The sequence below is a fragment of the Magallana gigas genome, chromosome 2 (genome assembly GCF_963853765.1).
Source record: "Magallana gigas chromosome 2, xbMagGiga1.1, whole genome shotgun sequence".
Classification (NCBI taxonomy): Eukaryota; Metazoa; Mollusca; class Bivalvia; order Ostreida; family Ostreidae; genus Magallana; species Magallana gigas.
In genome coordinates, this window is record NC_088854.1 from 57218985 (window position 1) to 57239100 (window position 20116).

Here is a 20116-nt window from a genome sequence, read left to right on the forward strand (position 1 = left end):
ACTAGAGGATATCATACTTGGTAGATGTAAATATATTCTTATAAAATTTTGTTTATATCCCATTACATGGACCCCATTGCATCCCCCCCCCCCTCTCGTACCAGTTATGTTTGTAAAAACAATTTTTTTTATATCAATTTTACAAATTACTGCTTTCACCCTTAAAAAATTTTTGTGTGCAAAAATCAATACATCTATTGGTCAGAATGAAGATTACCTATGTTAAACCAGGACCTGCCAAATTCTTTTCCAATAATTGTAGATATATTATGAATTCTAGCTGGTATTTATAAAAGAAAGCAAAATAAACTGAGGACAATTTGTTGTTTGCAAAATATAACTGCGTAACCCAGGATCAACGAAATATTAGGTCTCGTAATAGAGGGGAGTTCTTCATTTCAAAATCCCAACACCAAATTAATTCAAGATTGGCTCAGCAGTTTCAGAGCAGAAGTGAAAAATATGAAATTTAACCAAAATCTGTCAGTATATGGAAATTAAAGATGAGCAGATACTTAGGTGATCCTAAAACCAAATAGTGAAGAAAATCTCAATTGAACATTTGATGTAAGTGAGTTAAAAATTGACCTTCAGTGTTTTGCATTTTTATTTTGCATTCTAAAAAGCAACTTAACTACTAATGCATTGAAGAAGGGGTGATAATCATATTACTGGAATGAACCTGACCAGCATGAACTTAATTTGACTTGTACATTATCAATTTTTTTTTAGATTTTTTTTGTTACCTATAAGAAATAAGACTTTTTTCAAAATATGAAATTTATTGATAACATTTCACTCTGTTTCAACTTCACTACAGTGATAAATCTAATGTTTGTCTTCACAATATTCATCTAAAGGAGAACGTCATCCACTTCCTTTGGCAGCTTTAAGTGAACCTGGAAAAAGAAATTCAATTGTTTGGTCAAAGAAATCAAATTATAGGTACATGGACTCTTATTAATATCAAAATTAATCATGCCTCAGAATTATAATCACATTGTAGGTAAATGAACTTTCATTTAAAAAACAAATTTATGATCACAAGTGAATATCGTATAACAAAAAAAATGTTCTTCCTCTGCAGTAGAATTTGATAACTACAGTTGATTCCTAGTGAAACCTAAGGAATTTATATCCAAATAAAATTGCAAGAACTCTTTCTTGGCTTTTTTTTTTGAGGAGATACAAACTAAATTAAACAATAATAAAAATTTGGCTTTTGTGATTTTATATTGTCACATTTTGATGCAAATGATGAGAAAGTGGAATAAAGTACTCGCGTAAAATATGGAATCTACAGTACTCTATATACTGGGCACTACTATACTTACCCTGAACAGGTTTTCCCTCTTCCCATCGTGTGGCCTTTATTATGGAATTACCTCTCTTCATGGCATCTACTTTCAGTTCTGGTTTAAGGCTGTTTCTTACTGCTCTTGCACAAGCATTAGAATACTGTATATATCTGAATTTCCAAAATATAAATAATTAGCTAAAATAACATAATTATAATAAAATGTATAAAAAGTGTTTGAAACATAAAGGAGTAATGATGGGCATATAAAATCCAAAATTGAGGTGACCTGGGAAAAGTTGTCTGAGATATGGTATGTGATGGGGTAGTCTCCTTTATGTTCAATACAAAATTTATACAGAGGAAAATTCAAATATGATTTCATACCTAAGCCAACAATGATATTCTACACAGTAATGCAAAATGAGAAAATTTGGCACATGCATATTTTAGTCCAAATGCAAGTGCAAAATAAATTTTAGCACACACTTTTTATTTCAAATTATTACAATAAAAATTCTGCTTTTTCACAAACTTATGACGAAGTAAATCTAAGGCATTTTAAGGTGGGATGGGACATCTGTTGGTATTAATGTGGATTAAAGTTCATTATAACTGAAATATATTAACTGGTTTAGAATTTATAAATTTTACGATACTGAACCAAAAAATAGCTTTAAAAATATTTGGAGAGGTAAAAATTGTAAAACCCACAGCGGGATTTGAATTCATAACTTACAGATTCATAGTTAACCCTCTAACCTACAGCACTACGCTGTTAGGTGACAATATTGGGAAAGAAACTACTTATATATTTATTGTCTATTTTGATAAACAATAAGTCACAACATGGAAGTGTCCCATATACCACCTTATAATAGATTTCCACGAAAACTAGAAAATTATTTCCAATCATATAAAGTAATCAGATCAAACTGGTTCATCACAATGTATATTTAAGTTGCAGGTCTGAAAAAATTCAGATGGACGACCTGGGAGCTACAGTGCCACCCATTGAAAAAATTGTGTAATTATTGCGCACAAAAACGTGTGCTAGTTTTCGACTGATTGATTAACCTTATTTTTATGCAATTTAAATTCTTCAAGCAATTTACTCCTGATGTCATCTCTCTACTTGCCTCTGAGTCTGTAAAACCCAACACCAGCCCGCAAAGTGAAGTGGTACAAATTGTTTATATGTAAAACGGTGACTTTCGATCTTAATGTGAATTTAACGTACAGTCAAACTTCCTTATCTCGAACTAGATGGGACAGTTTAAAAACTTTGAGATATCCGAGTATTCGAGATATCAAAGGTAAAATACTTAAAAAAATAAGTGGTTGGGACTTACAAATCACTCAATCCATTGTATTTGAGATATCAGTGTTCGAGATATCAAAGTTTAACTATACTTCATTTTCCGAAGTTAATAGCATGTTCTAGAGAAAGTCTGAGGCAAGTAAAGAGTTGATATCAGTAGTAAATTTTAGTAATTTTGTGCAAATAAATACACATTTTTTTCAATGGGCAGCTCCCGGGTTGTCCATCCAAATTGTTTTCAGACTGGGAGCTACAGACCTGAAGATTATTTCTAACAAACTAAAAATCAACGGGAAGGTGATACGTTTTGCTGCTGCTACTTTGCAAGTACACTGTGTATGGGACAAATTCTAACTGTGACCTGAGCATGGTCTGGTCATGGTGAGATAATTGTGACCGGCTTCGGCCTATCACAGTTATGTCCATATGAGGAATCCGGCAAATTTTACTATTTGCACATGCATTGCGCCTTGCACTACTCTATTTACTATGCAATAACAACCTCATCTGAATCTTTAATTACACACAGATTACTAAAAACGTTACTCCATCCATTTGCTTTGAACACAAAACATTTATACAGTTACACACACAATGATTCAAATCATGTTTTTCTTTACATTTGCATAAGAATATTTAACGAAAGTATAATCCGCCTAATAAGAGTAAAGCTTATTCATGCCTAGCTTATTTCGGAAACCAACAAAACGATACTGCATGTAGCGTAATGCTTTCGTATTACATTAACAGAACTGACCAAAGATATTACATGCCAATGATTCCTTTATAAGGCATATTTGTTCTTTCTACCAGGGACATATATACTAACTATACTGTTTCTAGTACTTTCTACTGCTTGATAAGTATATCATAATCAAGGATGTATATACTATTTAACACATAGGCCTATATGTCCCTGATCATAATTTAACATTTTTTTGTTCTTTTGGACTAAAATCAATTCTTTTATGATACAAACTTTTGGATTGAAATTTACTAGAACGGACTAATCTATTTAGCTCATGGTATCTAGAGCTGACGGTAATCAGACCATGGTTTGTGTTGCTACCTTAGTTATCGACAGAGGAAATTCGGAAAAATTTAATAAACACTTTTAAATAGCACAAAAAAAACTTTAAATGTGAATCGTAAAACAAAAGTTGAATATTCTTACGTTAATCCTACTTGTCTCCATGCGTAACTCGACATGCTGCAAGGTCAATTGTTTCCAACCTCGTTCTCCGGCCAAAGGAAGGTTGAAGGAAACGGAAGTACGCAATGCAAAGTAAAAATTAAAACCAAAGTGAAAGTAGACTTAGTTGTCTCTGAGCAGGTTGTAATGCTTTTGAATATTTTTAGTGTTTGATTACGATTTATTGAAATTGCTATGATTGCTTTGTCCAGATGTACACTTTGATTGTGACATAATTCTGAAAAATAATTAATAATGATTTTAGTTTTATGAAGAATGGACCTGTCACTACAAAAGAAGAGATGGAGACCAGAGATAGCCCCACCAGATGAAGAGGTTATCACAGAGGGGCAGAAACAACTCAAGAATCTGCTGGACAAACAACTACAGAAGGATGTCACCATACAGCAGTAAGCAGATGGAGAATCGAAAAGAGAAACGTGTATTGAACAATTTACACCCCTACTCCCGCCCGAATATCTATAGCCTATCAAGTATCTTAATTAGGCTATACACTTGGACTTATAAAGCCAATTATACTGGCAATCATTGATCTCATATGTCCATAGAAAAAGAATTGATAATGTCCATTAATATTGTATGTAATTGTACCTCAATGTGATAATCAACAAAATATTTTACACTGACATTACAGTACTGTTTATATCAGAAATATTTCCAAACAAACAAATACTTCTTATAAGTTTCACAAAGACGTTCTTCATTTTTTAAGACAACTGTCCCAGAAGCGGACTTTCACATCTGCATCTGCCCACTGTCCAGCTGTCAACTCCCTCTCAGGGCTGACGTCTCTGGACCAGTTTCAAGAAGTTGACAAGCTTGATGCTTACACAGAAGAACTGAAGAAATGTGGTTTGACAGACGAGGAGATTCAGCTCAAAATGATGGCAGATGATTCAAACAAGGTATAAAGGCACTAGGAGATCTATTCTACAAGTTTCAATATATTATGATTTATCAAAAAAAAAAAGAAGAATAGAAAAGAAACATATTATATATAAAGCATATATTTTTCTACCAATAAATAATGATATGGTTTCAAATAATATTAAATGTAAATTCATGTCATACATACTTGTATTCATGATTATATATTTATATATTGAGTAGCCTCAGAAAAAAAGAAACTTTGGAATAGACCCATCAATCATGAAGGAAAGGCTACAGAAAATTCAGGAAAAAATTGAAAAGAAAAACGTAGATTTAGATCAAAAGGATAAATTTCATGGCCAAAAAGCTTTGACAAGGCATGAAATGGAATTGGAAAGGTCACTTCTACGGGACTGTAACTCTGATGACAAGAAAAAGGTAATGAATGCATTGACAACGGTTCTTGATCCAAGGGAAAGAACTCTGCCTAATGATCCAATGAGCCAGCTCCCAGAAATACTGGAGAATATCACAAAAGGATCCAGCCAAGGAAAGTCAAAAAGGCGTAAACGGAAACAGAAAAACAAGGAACCTACATCTGATGAGATTGATATGAAAGGCTTACTAAGTGATGGGAGTAGAGTGGTTACTACAGAAAGTTATACTTTTGATTCAAGTACAAATAGGGTACAGGAGGAAAGAGAAATTGGTGATGTTGCGACGTGTGAACCAAGGCCCAGAAATCCGGTACCAGAGGTTTCTTTAGAGGATATTCAGAACAACAGACTAGCAATTGAGGAAATCAAAAACTTACCTCGATTTGAGAACTATGCACCAGGTGAACTCAGCAAAGTATGTTTGTGTTTTTAGTTCTTTGATATATGTTTATGCTCTAAAAAAAATATAAATATTTCTGTGTTTGGCATGGGTTGAAATATTAAATTTGATGAACCGTTTTAATTTTTCTTTTTGGGTGGGGTGTAGACATTGGTAGAAGGTTGGTGGAGATTCATGGTGAAACAAGTGCAAACATCTTACACGATAACTTTTGTTCCATCTCAACAGATTCTCTACTTGAAGAACCTATCAAATAAAGTTCATCAGCAAGATCTTGAGTCCATATTCAACAAATTTTTACCAGAGGGTGTTGGTGGTTTAGAGTATCGAGTGCTGACAGGCAGAATGAGGGGACAAGCTTTTATTACATTTCCTGGTATTAGGCTTTATTACATTACCTCGTATTACACATTTGCATTTGCTGCATCAGTTCAATCTATCCTCACAAAGTTTGGGTTCATTAGCAGTTGTAAATGTTTCCTGGTCATTTCACTTGTGATTAAATATTTATAATATATTTTGTAGATACTAATTCAGCATCCCGTGCTTTGGAGCATGTGAACGGTTATTTACTGAAAGACAGACCTATCATCATCCAGTATGGTAGAAAGAACTCCAGTAGCAATTCTCCAACATAAACGTTTTTTGTTTTCTTTTGCGTAAATATTCTCATAAATTATTCATACTTAATTCTGTGTACACTGTATTATTATTTATTTATCATATCCTTATTGGAATTCATAAATGACACAGATGGGGATCTCAAATAAAAAACTAATTACTTGTGTGCATAAAGCAGTATATCCTTTTTTTTATTTGAATCTGTAAAAATCTATCATGAAAGTAAACAACAATTAACAATGATAAATCTCCAATAACAAAACAGTTTTTTAAAAATCAACATAAATGAGGTGACAATAAAATCATAACAAGGACAGCCATGACATTGCTTACACTGACACTCCCGTCTGAATTTCTCTACAAACAATTCTAAACTACTGTTACAACAAATTTAAATCCGTATAAAATCAGAAATACTGTATATCCTCCATGAAATCCTTTCGCTAAAAACTGTTGTGATTCTAACAAACGTACAATGTGACAAAATGAAAATTAAATATAAAAATAATTCTAGCACAAAAGTACCATCAAAAATAATTAAAGTGGATGATAACATATCAAATCTATAAATATTTGACCAGCTGCAGATAATCAGGGGTATAAAGAACTAAACCAAGTGATGTAAAAGAAGTTATAGTATATATATACCCCCGCTTTCAACGAAGTGCACTAAGCTCTACAGAATATAACAACACATCTATGATCACACGGCAGTTTTCCAAGCCACACTTTTCTACGTATCTACAACAAACTTATCAAAATAAAAGCTAAAGCATCACAGTAAATAGATCACAGATTGTATAATATCACAGGGTTGTAAAGAAACGAAAACATCAACAAAAATAGAGATAAATATTGGGACGGCTTGTGAAAAATTGTATAAAATTCAGAATTACAAACTGATCGAATGTTTCATCAGCAAAAACGTCTTATTGAGAATAAGAATTTATTTTTGGTGAATTATAGTTGAGATTGATCGAAAGTTCCTCAGTAAAACCTATTGATGGGTGGAATTTAATTTTGTTGATTTAATATTTCCATGAATTGGAGAACAATCCAGAATGATTTCCGGAGATATTCCCGCCATGGGATGACGTGTTTCCATGGTGATAGTCGGCCATTTGCTTCTGCAGGGCGGAAAGTTGTCGTCTGATATCCTCTTCCTGATTAAAAGAATTCAAAAATTGAAATTTGCATAGAAATATAACTGTATGCACTTCGTAAATAACATTTTACTCGTTTTAATACCAATAACCTTTCACTAAAATGACTTATTTCTCATTATAATTCACTGTTGCTCATTGAATTCATATAATAAGTTGCATATCAAAATATGATACGGCAGTACAGTATTTTGGAATATATCGTTTTACCGTCGTCGCATTTGTTGACCGCAGCTCCTCCAGGATGGTGTTTTTAGCGGCGTAGAACGACGTCTTGACGAAGTCGGGATGGTCTCTGTAGCTAGACCCACCCACGCCGGAGTCGCTTCTCAAGGAACTCTTGGAGCTGTAGCCCACCAAGTCCTCTGTCGCCATCTCCAACCTAGAACCAACCAATCAAATTACACATCTTGTCTGATTAATGAAAACTACAACCACATAAGGACGATAGAATCTTTTTTCTTATCCTCTACCTTGTTTTTTCAAGTTCCCTGGCCGTGTGTTCTGCCTTGGTGACAAGTTCTGCGCAGAGATTGTCCATGCTCTTGGCGAACTCATCAAATGCAGCTAGAAAGGGTACGAATAGACATATCATTTCATATTTGTTCCGAGTTTTATTCAACATTTTTTGCAATTCTTTAGAAATACATACATTTGAGTCCTTCTTCGACTGTTATGACGTCCTGCTGTAGAGCAGACGTGTTACAGAAGTCCTCCGTCAGACTGTCATTCTGGTCGTTTGGTTCGTTCAGAATGTCGTGGAACATCTGCTCGCTGTCTATCAGACTGTTGTAGCTCAGTCCAATCCGCCGGGCAGCTCGTGACATCTTCCTACACATCTGGTTAATGTGCTTCAGTCTTTGAACCTCGTTTTCAATGTCGTCGTTGAGAGTTTGACGAGTGAGTTCGGATTTTTCCTTCATTACATGCCAGTATTTCTTGAAAACGTCCATTGCTCGAGATTTCCATGTTCGAGACCCCCCAGTACCACGACTTGTGTACGCTTGATTAAAGAAAGAAAAATGATTGTTCTGTATTAAATCAACATGTAATGCCAAAACTGTACAACAACCAAAAAAGTTCTACTAGTCTTACATCGGTCTCCATTTTCTTCTTGGTCAATCATAGACAAAGCTCCTAGAGCAGACGGCTCGATCTCCTCTGCGTCGATTTCGTCCTCCATTAAGTGACGTTTCTTTAGATGTTGGCGTAACAGTTCTGGTACTTTTGATGTGTCCGTTTTACCCGTTTTTCGTGGTGTTGAGGAATCTACATTAAACAATGTCAAAATAAACCTTGATCGTATCAAGTTATAAAAAGAACAGAAATGTTTTACTTCTCTTGTTTTCGGGAGGACGATTTAATTTCGTTCAGACGTACCCATAGCTAAGTACGTGAAGTCCTCCTTGATCTCTTCATCGGCAGAATTGTCCAAAGTTTGCACATCAGCATCTCTCGTCAAGCGACTGGAATGCAGACTGCTGACATCTGGGGCTGAAAGTAGACAAATATTGCCGTTTAAATCCCTGGCATTGAATTGAAGAAAGTGGTATAGATATGATACAGTTGTTGCTAGATTTCTTCGCGGCCTTACCCATCTCTGAGTGCTGAACGCGACCATCGGGCATGACATAAATGTGCACACCACTGTGATTGCCATAGAAATATGGAGCAGGTGAATCAGTTGTTTGTTGTGACTTGTCACGCGTCTTCCCTAGCGCGGCATCTCGTTTGTCTTAGTGAATGAAACACACAAGTGTTAGTGAATGCTACACGTCAGAAACGTTACTGAATAGTGAGAAAACCTACAGCCCTAACCAAGACTACGCAAATTCTGTTGCAGTATTGCAAGATGCATAAAAACGTGATTTGAGATGAAGACCAAGAAGATACATCAGTTCTTTTTATAGAATTTCGATTAACAAGATCGAGAAAAGAGTATTAGCAACAGGTGATAACACACGGTGGAGAACCAAAGATTTTGGATTGTTTGTTAGTTTCCGTATACCTCTGAGAGTTTGCAGTACTTCCTCTGCTGCAGAGATGTCCCCATCCTCCTCCGGAAGTTTCAATCGCTTTACCTTAAGGAGAGCTCCCTCCAGGCTGGGTATATCGGACATCCTCGTCGCTTTTCTGAGCTCCTTCCTGGCAATGTCTTTTTCTGATTAAATGGGAGGTAAAAAGAAGGAAGGACATATGGTTAAGGTAATCAATGATTTTGGAATTTTTATGAAAGGTATGTACTGAAAACGATAGGGAACGGTTGCCGAAACTGCATCATTAAGTTTGTCAATACGTCATGCAATAGTTCTGGGGCCAAAATAGGGACACGATACGTCATGCAATAGTTCAGAGGTTAAAGTCAGGAGACAAACCTTTGAAGGACATGGAACAGACTGGGAACCTTTAACGCCGTCAGTATACAGCTGGTGCGATTGTTAGACTTACCTTCTTGTTCGACCAGTTCCCGCAACACCCGTTCCGCTCTGACAATCTCCACGTCCACTTTGTCTGGTTTTATCTCTTTGACGCGGTACAACAGCTTCTGTATCTTCTGACGGTTCCTGTCATTAGCTGCCTGTTTCAATCTGACGAGCAGCCGGGCATACTCTTAAAAAATCAGACCAATAAAATCAGTAAATAATCCCCCTAAATGTTATGTGTGTGTCCTAATTTATATGTCGTGTGTATTAATACATACTTTCTTCCTCAAGAGTCTGAAGCTCGTCTAATGCCCTCTGAAATAGTTGCTCTTGTTCAACTTCGATTTGCAGAAGTTCTTCTTTTGAAACAACCTATAATTAGGAAATTGAAAAGGATTACTTAGGATGTTTGAGTGTTATTCGATGGTCATCGGATGATTTTGATATTTCTTTTGTTCTGACGTAGCATTAAAAGTTCATCACCTGGTATGACAGTAGTTTAAATGGCTGGCCGTGCGGGGACTCGCTGGCCATGAGATCTACGGTGCTTCTTGGTGGTCCGGTCTTGAGATAACCTTCCCAATAACCTTCGTCGTTAGGTTTCAGATGACATTCTGGGTGACCTTTAACCTTTATAGTGTTAGCTTCCGGAACAGATATAGAAAGCTTTGTCATCTCTCCAGATGCTAAGTACAGGCTTCTTGGTTCCTTGAGATGGTAGCCATGACACCAGTCTGGGATGCTGGATTGAATCGGAGAGGGCATTCCCGCCAAAGTAGGCAAAACGACTTCGATTATTTTAGTGTAAATAGGAATGTGCTTGTTTTCGTCTTGTACAGTATCAACCCTTGCAAACAGCGTTAGCTTGTAAGTGCCACTTTTGGGGAATAGAGCTGTAACTTTGACTTTGCTGTCTTGGGTATCACAGATTACATAATTGTCAAAGGTTTCGGATTTATTCCCTTCTTCAAGCTCCAATGTTGCTGCAACAAAGATATCGTGGGGCTTATGAATCTGCATAGCGAATTCTCCCGTGACGAGATTATTTATATAAGAGGTCCAGGCGTTGTCTTCTTTGAATCCCAGTTCATGGAATTTTTCGTTAGATCCAATATGGCCCCCGCCAATGTTTGGCAATGGCTTAGTCTGTAGCGGCTCGTCGTCGCAACTTATCAGATAGCTACATGCCGGGGCGAACCTCGTCTTCTTAAACTTTTCTTTCGCCATCACGTTCAGGGCATACTCTCCAGGTGATGGAAGTCTCAGGCTGATGTTCATCTTTCCGTTTTCTATGGTGTGTACCACGTGACCATCCGTGACGGACTCATCCTCGACACCCTTGACAAGGTCGTGTTTGAACTCAAGGTCCTTCTCTAGTGTAAAGGTAATCTCCGCATCTCCGTCGTCTGCTTCCACTTGTCCCTTTTTATGAGTAACGGGAACCATGCCCATGTCCCTCGTGTCTTCTCCCGGCCCCCATTCCTGTCTGATGTTTGGAGGAAGTGGGGTTATGACTCCTTTTATCCCAGTACATCTGATAAAGTACGTTAGAAGCAAAGCATGGTAAGATTCGGCATTCTGACTCCCGTGTAACTCGAAAAGGTACTCTCCTTCTGCCGGGCATCGGATTTCCACACGGATCACACTCTCGTCGCTGTCTCTCTCCATGAAGACGTACCTATCGAGTTCTTTTCTGGACGGATCAATCGGGTCCTTGCTACTCTTAGACCTATACAGTTTGTAAACAAATGACATTCGTGAATCCTCTTGCAGTCCGATAACAAACTTCACAATCCCGTCGTCACTTTCAATAACACTCTTGGGGTGCGTTCGAAGAACCATTTTGTTCCTGAAAAAGTCTGCCCTTAAAGCTGCCATTTCCTTTGCTTCCTTGTAGGAAACCTTACGCGCCAACAACTGCCACTTGTCGTCATCAGGGAAATGATCATAAATAAAGATTTCTGGATCCGTCAGAAAGTAGAACTCTCTGAACCGACACTGCGTCTTGATTGTATTCCGGTTTTCTTTAATGGCCTTTGTGGTATCCACTTTCCCTTTTTCGTCTTCAATGAGTCTCCAGTTGGTTTTGGCGACTCCATAAGCGGCCTCGCAAATCCAGCGTACGTCCAACAGTCGCCAGTTTCCGTCCAGTAAAACTGCTGTCCAGCTCTTTTTCTGCTCCATAAAGTCACTGCCTATTTCGTATTTGATCGTGTTTCTTACGCACCCGTCAATGTTGTGAGCCTTAAGACCAGCATATCTACAAGAGAGAAATAACATTACAAAGGGTATCTCTTCGTTGCTCGCGAAATAAAGTTAATCCAAAAGCACTATATATCGAAACATTTTTGCAACATACTTGCAGATGATTTGGAAGAACTCGTCATAGTCCATGTGTCGTTTCCTTAGTTTCCAAATATATCCTGCAACGGACTCTGGATGACTCCATTCTGTTCTCGGAAGATACTTAAGGTAATCATCATTCATGCATCGTCCCAACCACCTAACAAAGACATTTGTGAACTGGTAAAAAAAAAAATCTGCGATCAGTCGAAACCTGCTTCGATTTACTGAACGGTGAACACAACATCGTCCTTACCTTGTGAGGACCCGTGCTTTATGGACATCACTAATAGCTGGTCGAATGAGATATTCCACAAGGTATCTGATATGTTGACCCAGGTAAGTAGTCGGAGCCTAGAAAACAAATTTACAAGGAAATTATAGATACCCTAAGATTCTTTGCTAAGGAAAAAATATCTGTAAAGTAAGAAATATTACCTGTAATGCATGTTCGTCTAGTTCTTGGGCCTCGGAGGGATTCAGGATCTCGTCCCTGGAGGAGGATGGTGGACTGGGGAGGGGGTCCCCGTCATCGTCATACTGGTGGGGCCAGTCGAGTGTGTGGTACACCTGCTGGGCCTCCCTCAGCAGCTCGGGGGTGGGGACCTCTCGGTAAAACCCAAGCTTCCGGAAGTGCTCGCGCAATTCCCTTTCCTGAAACAATATAATGTTGAGCATATCTTAATATTGGTCAATATTGACCTCTCGTGTACACTGAAATGGACTGATTGAGTGAGCAAGGCTAGAGTAAGAACACAAACATATAACACACGGATTAGAATGATGCAACAAAAAAATGAAGTATAAGCAATAAATGTTGGCCGAATAATTCTACCAACAGGTATGCAAAGTACAGCTAGGTTACGTATGCACAAATCTTTGCATAACCAAACCCCAAAAGCGGTTTACCTTCAGAGTAAGCCTTTGTTATTCCATTGCATAAGAAATAGACATAAAAACTAACAAACAGCAGTTTCTACATTTAAATGAGAAGACGTTAGAATATGAAGCACAACGACAACCGTGCATTGTTTACCAGCAGAAATATTTGCGCAGCAACATCATCCATGGCTATTCCCAAAACACAACCTGCTAAATAAATGATCAACTAATTTATTTTGTTTCGGATTAATTTTGGTTCGAGACCAACCGGATTTAGAGGATTATCGATGTCAGCGAATGATAGACCAGCGACCATTCAAAGTTTATAACAGAAAGGTCTACGCCTTTTGAGCAGTTTCACCTTCTGCAAATAGCAAAGTTGTGTTAAGCGCATGACGGTCGCTGATAGTTCTTTTGTAACTCTCTGTATGGCTTAGGTCCCCTCATGGTAAAAAATAACATAAGAGGCCTAAATGTGCTTAGAGATCTCAATAACATACAGATATTGGTCTAATAAATCTTCCTCAATCATCGTATATACAAAGAGTTGTATGGATGTACATCGGGGAATTAATTAGAATAAATCGGCGACCTGAAAAGAAATTTAAAGGAAAGGGTTAATGAAGTCAATCGATTTCGTTTGTAACTAGAGCGTGTTTTGACCGTTAATCTTTAATACGTTATTGGTTTTCGTTCTGTCACCTGCAAGAAGTTGAATTAAAATTCTATGATCTTGGGCCGGTTGCATTTTTGCGGGGATTTCCATTTTAATCCCTCCGTACTCCAACATTCCTTGGGGTTGCTGAGTTGGCGGGAATAGCAGGCGCCTACTTGTTTTAATAAATAATTTTTTTTTAAGTGCGGCTACTCTCTGATCGATTCTCTTAGGTCGTTAACCAACTGGTCAGTTCTGTGGTTTCGGAACAAGTGAATTCAGTGGAGTTTTTTTCTCTCAGCTAACTTTACAATTAACTTTCATTGGATTTTTGCAAAAAGAAACACAACACTTACTCATACAAGTACTAATTGTTTGAAGAAAAAAAATGTTATTCTCTTTTGTTAGAAGTGTTGAATAGTTTGCCAGATTTACACCTTTCTATCACGGATATTTTGTTCTTTGCAAATAGTTTTTGCTGAACATGTTTTGAATTCTTGACAAACACGAACCCTATCGATCCTGTGTTCCTTGTATTTGCTTTATTTATGTTGTTTGCATTTGCACCTGAGCAATCGTACAGGTAAATGGTACAGAGGTACATTAAAGAACTAGATATTGAACACACTGGTAGTTATACAACAGATACTGAACTCGTAAACTTCAACGATATGCACTCGGTGAAACAATATGACCGGGTCCATAGCCAAGGAAAGGTCTTAATTAAGACCATTGCCTGGAATTTTCCCTACGTAGTAAGCTTTCCGAATTTGCAACTTACGACAAAACATTTTAATTTAAAGCTTTGACCACTCCCCTCCCCCAACCCCGAAAAAATGACCTGAAATTAGGTTCTATGTCCGTAGTATACAATAACAAGTGATATTACATTTAACCTTCCTTCATTTCATTTTGACTTTGGAATATTAGCAATATTATCAAAAACTGCAGGAAGCGTTCCTGTTTTGAGTAAAAGCACTGAGAATCTAATCATTGGTAATTCCTGATAAAGCCATTGATTTTTCAAAAACGGATTTGGAAATTTGTAACAGATTGGAACCTTTGACCAGATCCAAGCTGTCGGTAAATAAAATACCGGGTCTTCCTCTAAAATAATAGCGGGTGTCTGTGTCCTCTTATCAATTTCCATGTCTTGTCGTCTGCCGAGAGTGCTACTGAATTGTTCCTAAGCTCCTGTACGAAGTTTCTGTAGATATTTCTTTTTTGATTATTTACCTGACTAGAATTTGAATACACTTTCTGATTAATTGGGCTCGGTAAAAGAGTGGTGGAATTAAAGGACAGAAACTAGGATTTTACCCACTCGAAGATTGTAATGTGATCTTCTACCACTTGCATTATTCCATCGAAAGCGTTTTTATTTTGATCAACAATATTAAATTGATCGCTGTGATGACGGGTTTGATTAACTAAATTCTAGACAATAGTGCCAAATAAAGAATTGTACAGCTTGGTAGAATGTTTTCGGGGACCATTAATCTGCAATAGACTTTCACCCATAATGCCATTCAAAAAGCACGCCGGTAATTAGAAAGAGACTTCAGAAAGCTTATTCATATATTGTCATTCATTATTCCAAAACTTTATATTGCTCAAGAATGGTCGTGTATTGAGGATATTGATAGTGGCCGACACATAGTAATTTCGCGTTCCTTCTATGGAGTAAATGCAAGAATAGGTTTGAATACCCGACCCAATACACTAAGCCGCGACAACAAAGAACGGCCAAAGAAGTATTACACAAAGACCTATCTGATTTAATTAGAGCAATGAGGGGTTTTGTGCTTTGAAGTATGGATCGGACGAAATACTACGTTTGCAGTGGTTAGTTTGAACCGGAATATAGAACATCGCTCGGATGAAAATAAATGTTTGTAATGTAGATATGCCAATACAGAATAAAGGGGGCCTTTTAACTTCTTGTACAATATAAATATTTAAATGGTAAATAGGTGAATAAAGATAAAACTAACACTTTTGAAAATTTTATCTGATTATGCATGAAACAATTTAAATACAAATTTTCAATTAATTGGCGTACAAATGTTCAACAGACAGATGAAAAAGCGGTAATCTGGAATGAAACTGTTAAAAGCAATTAAATCGTTATAGATGTACATGTTATTAAAACGCATTGTGAAAAAAAGCCTTGGGGGAATATTAGTGATTTTTAAGCTCAGTACAGAAGTTCTGGACAGTTTATAGCATTAAACGGCATTTAAAATTTTAATATACCGAAGAAACGACCCTTTTCAATGCGTGCACCTGCTTCCAAAATAATTTTTTTTAGCATGATACTTTCCGTTAGTGCGTAGTAAAACAAGACATACAATTAATCTGAGCTCTGTAAAATGATCAGTGGGCTCGATGTCCTGGCGGTTTGAACTATTTTGTTACTTACAATGTCACCTTGTTTGTGTTTCTCCGAGAAATTTTCCAGAATCAAAGATTCCTCTTTCCTGTAACTCATTTTTCTCTCGAGTCCTGACCCTACACCATCACTGGAAAGTCTACTCTGTCACCAATGAGCGCAGAACAAAATTTTATGCAATCCTAGTTTAATCTTGAGGTGTGCATATGCACGTTGGTAAATTAATCCTCCTGATTGTTTTAAGTTGGGTCAATCCCGGGAACTTGTCTGGGATAATTGTATTTTCTACACTTGAGTCGTTCCGTTTCGTCGCGGTGTCCCGAGGGAGGCTCTCGGAAGGGTACCTGTACTAACTGGAAGAGCCACGGTACGCCAATTCGCGATAGTAAATGACATAGAAATCTGTTTACTTTCAAAGAACTCAAAGGAATTCTTCTCAGAATACTATGGTTCGGTTTAAAATCAATATTCAAAGGTTTCGATTGTTTCTTGCTCTAGTTTCATGCTATATGAGTTAATAACCCATCCCTTTTTCGATGAATTGCAATACACATTTGCCTTTGCGTTTATTTATCTGGCACTGTACTTGGCATAATCTTGTATGTAATGTTAAGCAATCCTTTTGATATATTTCAACAGTAAACTATTTATTGCATGCCACTTGAGGTCAGAGTTTTTGCCTTTCAGACGATCAATATTGGTGATTGATTTTGAGGGGACCGATTGGAATCGCCTCTAATACCGGGTACATTTCAAGAGCTTAAATTAAGTGTTTCACTTGTTAGCCTTTTTAAGTTAAGAAAACATTGATTGTTGTCCCAAAACAGACCCATGGAAGCTAAATTCTCTACTTGTTTGAGTAGAAATCATTAAACTTTTCATATTTGAAAGTGTCAAAACGCAATTGGCCAAAGTAGTCCTAATTGCAATTCATGTAAGAGCGAGTGTAACCTATTATTCCTAAGTAAGATATTTGCCTGATTTTTACTAAATATTATGTTTGTATCACTTCAAAGACAATTGTGAAGATTCCAAAAACATTCTTCATAGACTTCTAATCAATTAGATCCGATGTATTCCAATCTTTGAGATCTGATGTGTCAATGCCTGATTGCTCTATTGAAGTCTCCGCGGTTCCTTGCTTCCGTTCCCGGGAATCGAATGAATCGGCATTCCAGGACTGATACATCAAGATCCGGGCACTGATTGGACAGATTCCAAACCGCTATCGATCTGCAGGTAGGCTCGGTTTACCTACCACATTATTACAGTGTCAGCACATAACCCGGCCCCTGTGTTTAACGGCGCTCAGGCGTACCCCGACTCATGTACCGTTTTGTGAGAACATGTGTATGGCCAGGTCTTAAACTTCAAAGACATTTACCGACTTTTATTGTCGTATTTGCGTAAAATCCATTTTATAGGTGTTTTATTCTTCTTTCCTTGTATTCGAGCATTTTAAACGTTTCCGCAAGTTTTGGAATTCGTAAACGGTCTTTAATATTTTAACAAAGGAGCGTTCGATTTGGTTGCGGAAGAGTGACCGAATTCGATCGCCTAAATGAATTAAAAAAAAACAGCATGGCAGAGATAAATACACGTGTGATGTTTCAATCACTTATTTATGACCGGGCATTCATTTCAAGTAGTTTAGTTACTACATAAGTGGTGTGCACAGTGCCACTAAGGATACTTATTAAATATGTAAAACTTTGTGAAGTGATAGGCTTTAAGTAAGTGATTTCTCTACAACCTGACAGAATCCGGCTAATAAAAAATGTGTCCACTCGGACACACACTACAAACATTACAAGGAAAAGTTTTCTCTCAAGGGTCTCTTCATAAATTATTGTTGCATTGGTTTTTCCGATTGCACATTTTGTGTAAAACATGATATCTAAAGTAAAAAGCAAACAAGTTTAGGGGTGGCTTTCAGTAGTCGATGTTTGATCAATTCTCACCTCCTGAGAGAAAACACTCACAAACGCATTGCTGTTGATACAATTTCAAATCGCCAGGCCTATTTGTTTATCCTGAACTTATCGAATGAGGGAGGTTTAATAATAATGAAATTGTCAGGTTGTAATTACCACGAGCCTGTCAATGATTACAAGTAGCCGTTTCGTTCTCGGCGAGTGTTGGAGTTATTTTTTTCACAATGGAATTTATAGGTTGTATTTGTTAACAACAAACCTTCAGAATTACGACAATAGATAAAAACTACAATTACCTGGATCTTATGTCTACCTGTAATTGTCATTTTAAAGTCTGAGACCCAGAGAACTAATTCGTTATCAGCTATACTACCCTTCAGTTTCATTCCAAGCTAATGCTTGTGGAAAAACAAATAGGGTTTTTTTTGCAAGTCGAATCTAGATAGACAGAAACTACTAATATGATGTAAAGTAAGCAAAGTCAGCGATGCGTGAACAAATCGCCTGCATCATGTTATCATCACAATTTATAGATATATTCAATTTTCAAAAACCATTTTCTCACTAAGTGTAAGAGGACACCGTTGGTCCCACGTACATCATACATAATTAATTTTCAGAAAAAATATCGACTTATAAAAAAAATCTAAATTCTTCGAAATCGAGGGCCTAAAAACTAAACAAGTCTTTTTACGCTACATTTATATTACTATGGTAATTGTTTAATATAAAAATGACAATATTAGGAAATTCAAATAGTTTCTGGAAAATCCCATTGCTACCTACCTTTGGATTCTCCATCTGTACTCCCTCGGCTCTGTACTACCAAAGACATCCGGACCCTGTTAAATCCGAACGGTTCATTCCAAATTCATAGAACTAGGTAATGACAGTAAATCCTGATCAGTATGTCAATACTGTAACTTAATAATGCATGCACAGTTAATATGTACTTAAGTAGACTAGTGATTAGAACTGAGATAGGGCTTGCAGTGTCAACAATGGTATAGATACACTATTTAAAAGAACTTATAAAGGGGTAAACGATGCCACGTAAAATAACAAGTGTTTGAAAATGGTACAGAGACAACGCAAAGAGGTTTACATGTAACGATACCACATAAACAGGGTCATGGAAAATCAACAGTGCAGGAAAAACGGCTTGTAATAAGACATATCACATATAACTGGGTTTGGTATCAACAATGGTTTATAGGGAAAACGCGTAAAGGAATCAGGGCTGCCACATAAAGTAGCTTAAATCTTTGAATGTCATCGATCTGTTACCAAGAAGTTGAAGACTCGTTTAGCGTCACAGTGAGAACCTTTCTATAAAAAAGACATCAACGTTTATTAGATATTTAAGCGATATTCCTACGCTGTTAATCTTATTTACTATTTTTCATAAATCATCTATTTACTATTTTTTCATAAATCATCTATTCAAAAAATACAAGTTTTAGAGATAGGTTTGCATCTAATGTAATAGTCTGTCTGTGGAAGCCTCTGTATTCATGTGTAGTAGTGCCACGAATACAGAGGCTTATATTCCATCTTCTGCCAGGTAGATTGCAATTTTCTTTTAATTCAAAGCGATTTCCTGGAAAGAACTGGAGAGTTTGGACCATTAAGAAGGTACCATGGTGTGTGCTGGCGCAGTAAAGATCCAGGCAACCACCGGCACTGTGGACCTGGTTCTGGGTATGGGCAAAAATAACTTCCGGTGGAAACTAATCTGGTGTAATGAAGTGTTTCTATTACACTTGAATCAGTCCATGGTCATAGCCAGCAATGTCTATCTGATAAGGGACCCCCCCCCCCATATTGTGACGTACTTCCGATCGAAATTAACAATAAAATCAAGCATTATTTTATAAACTTTTTCTTTCTTTCTTTTCTTTGAAATAGAGGTCGAATCCCGCTGGGGCTTTTGGTCAAATATTGTAAAATTTGAAAACGGTGAAAGTATTTGATTATAATAAACTTTTATCCACATTAATATCAACAGGTGTCTCGTACCACCTTCAAGGAAGAAATGTGCTGAAAATCCACACAAATTGTCAGATTCAACTTCTTGATCACAAATCGGGTACATAATGTTTGAGCAGTTGATATATAGATTTTCTATTATTTTAAAAGTTTCTGATGGCATAAAAAAAGAAGAA

General features: G+C 36.9%; 2 protein-coding genes and 1 long non-coding RNA gene across 12 annotated transcripts; 2 read left to right on the forward strand and 1 right to left on the reverse strand.

Moving 5' to 3' along the window:
- The first annotated feature begins 3768 nt into the window (after positions 1-3768).
- LOC105337572 (RNA-binding protein 41) lies at positions 3769-6339 on the forward strand. 3 transcript variants are annotated; one of them, XM_066077430.1, is made up of 6 exons: positions 3769-3951; positions 4076-4220; positions 4544-4736; positions 4942-5553; positions 5686-5914; positions 6064-6339. In XM_066077430.1, the coding sequence occupies exons 2-6, from the start codon at positions 4087-4089 to the stop codon at positions 6174-6176; spliced, it is 1281 nt and encodes a 426-aa protein (XP_065933502.1). In that variant the 5' UTR covers positions 3769-3951; positions 4076-4086; the 3' UTR covers positions 6177-6339. The 3 variants fall into 3 exon arrangements, with proteins under 3 accessions (XP_065933502.1, XP_065933504.1, XP_065933503.1); XM_066077432.1 differs by having other exon boundaries at positions 5767-5914; XM_066077431.1 differs by lacking the exon at positions 3769-3951 and having other exon boundaries at positions 3960-4220.
- Positions 6321-18873, reverse strand: LOC136273179 (uncharacterized). Of its 8 annotated transcripts, none has more exons than XM_066077416.1 (16): positions 18738-18801; positions 13125-13180; positions 12527-12742; positions 12345-12442; positions 12105-12248; positions 10229-12005; positions 10024-10117; positions 9771-9932; positions 9331-9483; positions 8917-9057; positions 8703-8816; positions 8418-8591; positions 7975-8325; positions 7796-7889; positions 7533-7704; positions 6321-7322 (listed from the first exon to the last, which is right to left on the reverse strand). In XM_066077416.1, the coding sequence occupies exons 1-16, from the start codon at positions 18784-18786 to the stop codon at positions 7188-7190; spliced, it is 3930 nt and encodes a 1309-aa protein (XP_065933488.1). In that variant the 5' UTR covers positions 18787-18801; the 3' UTR covers positions 6321-7187. The 8 variants fall into 8 exon arrangements, with proteins under 8 accessions (XP_065933488.1, XP_065933491.1, XP_065933490.1 ...); XM_066077419.1 differs by lacking the exon at positions 18738-18801 and adding an exon at positions 16048-16608 and having other exon boundaries at positions 13125-13177; XM_066077418.1 differs by lacking the exon at positions 18738-18801 and adding an exon at positions 16048-16608.
- On the forward strand, positions 16627-19810 carry LOC136273182 (uncharacterized). The gene is made up of 3 exons (XR_010711397.1): positions 16627-16762; positions 17143-17256; positions 19545-19810. It is a non-coding gene; the product is annotated as an uncharacterized lncRNA (long non-coding RNA).
- Positions 19811-20116: the final 306 nt, after the last annotated feature.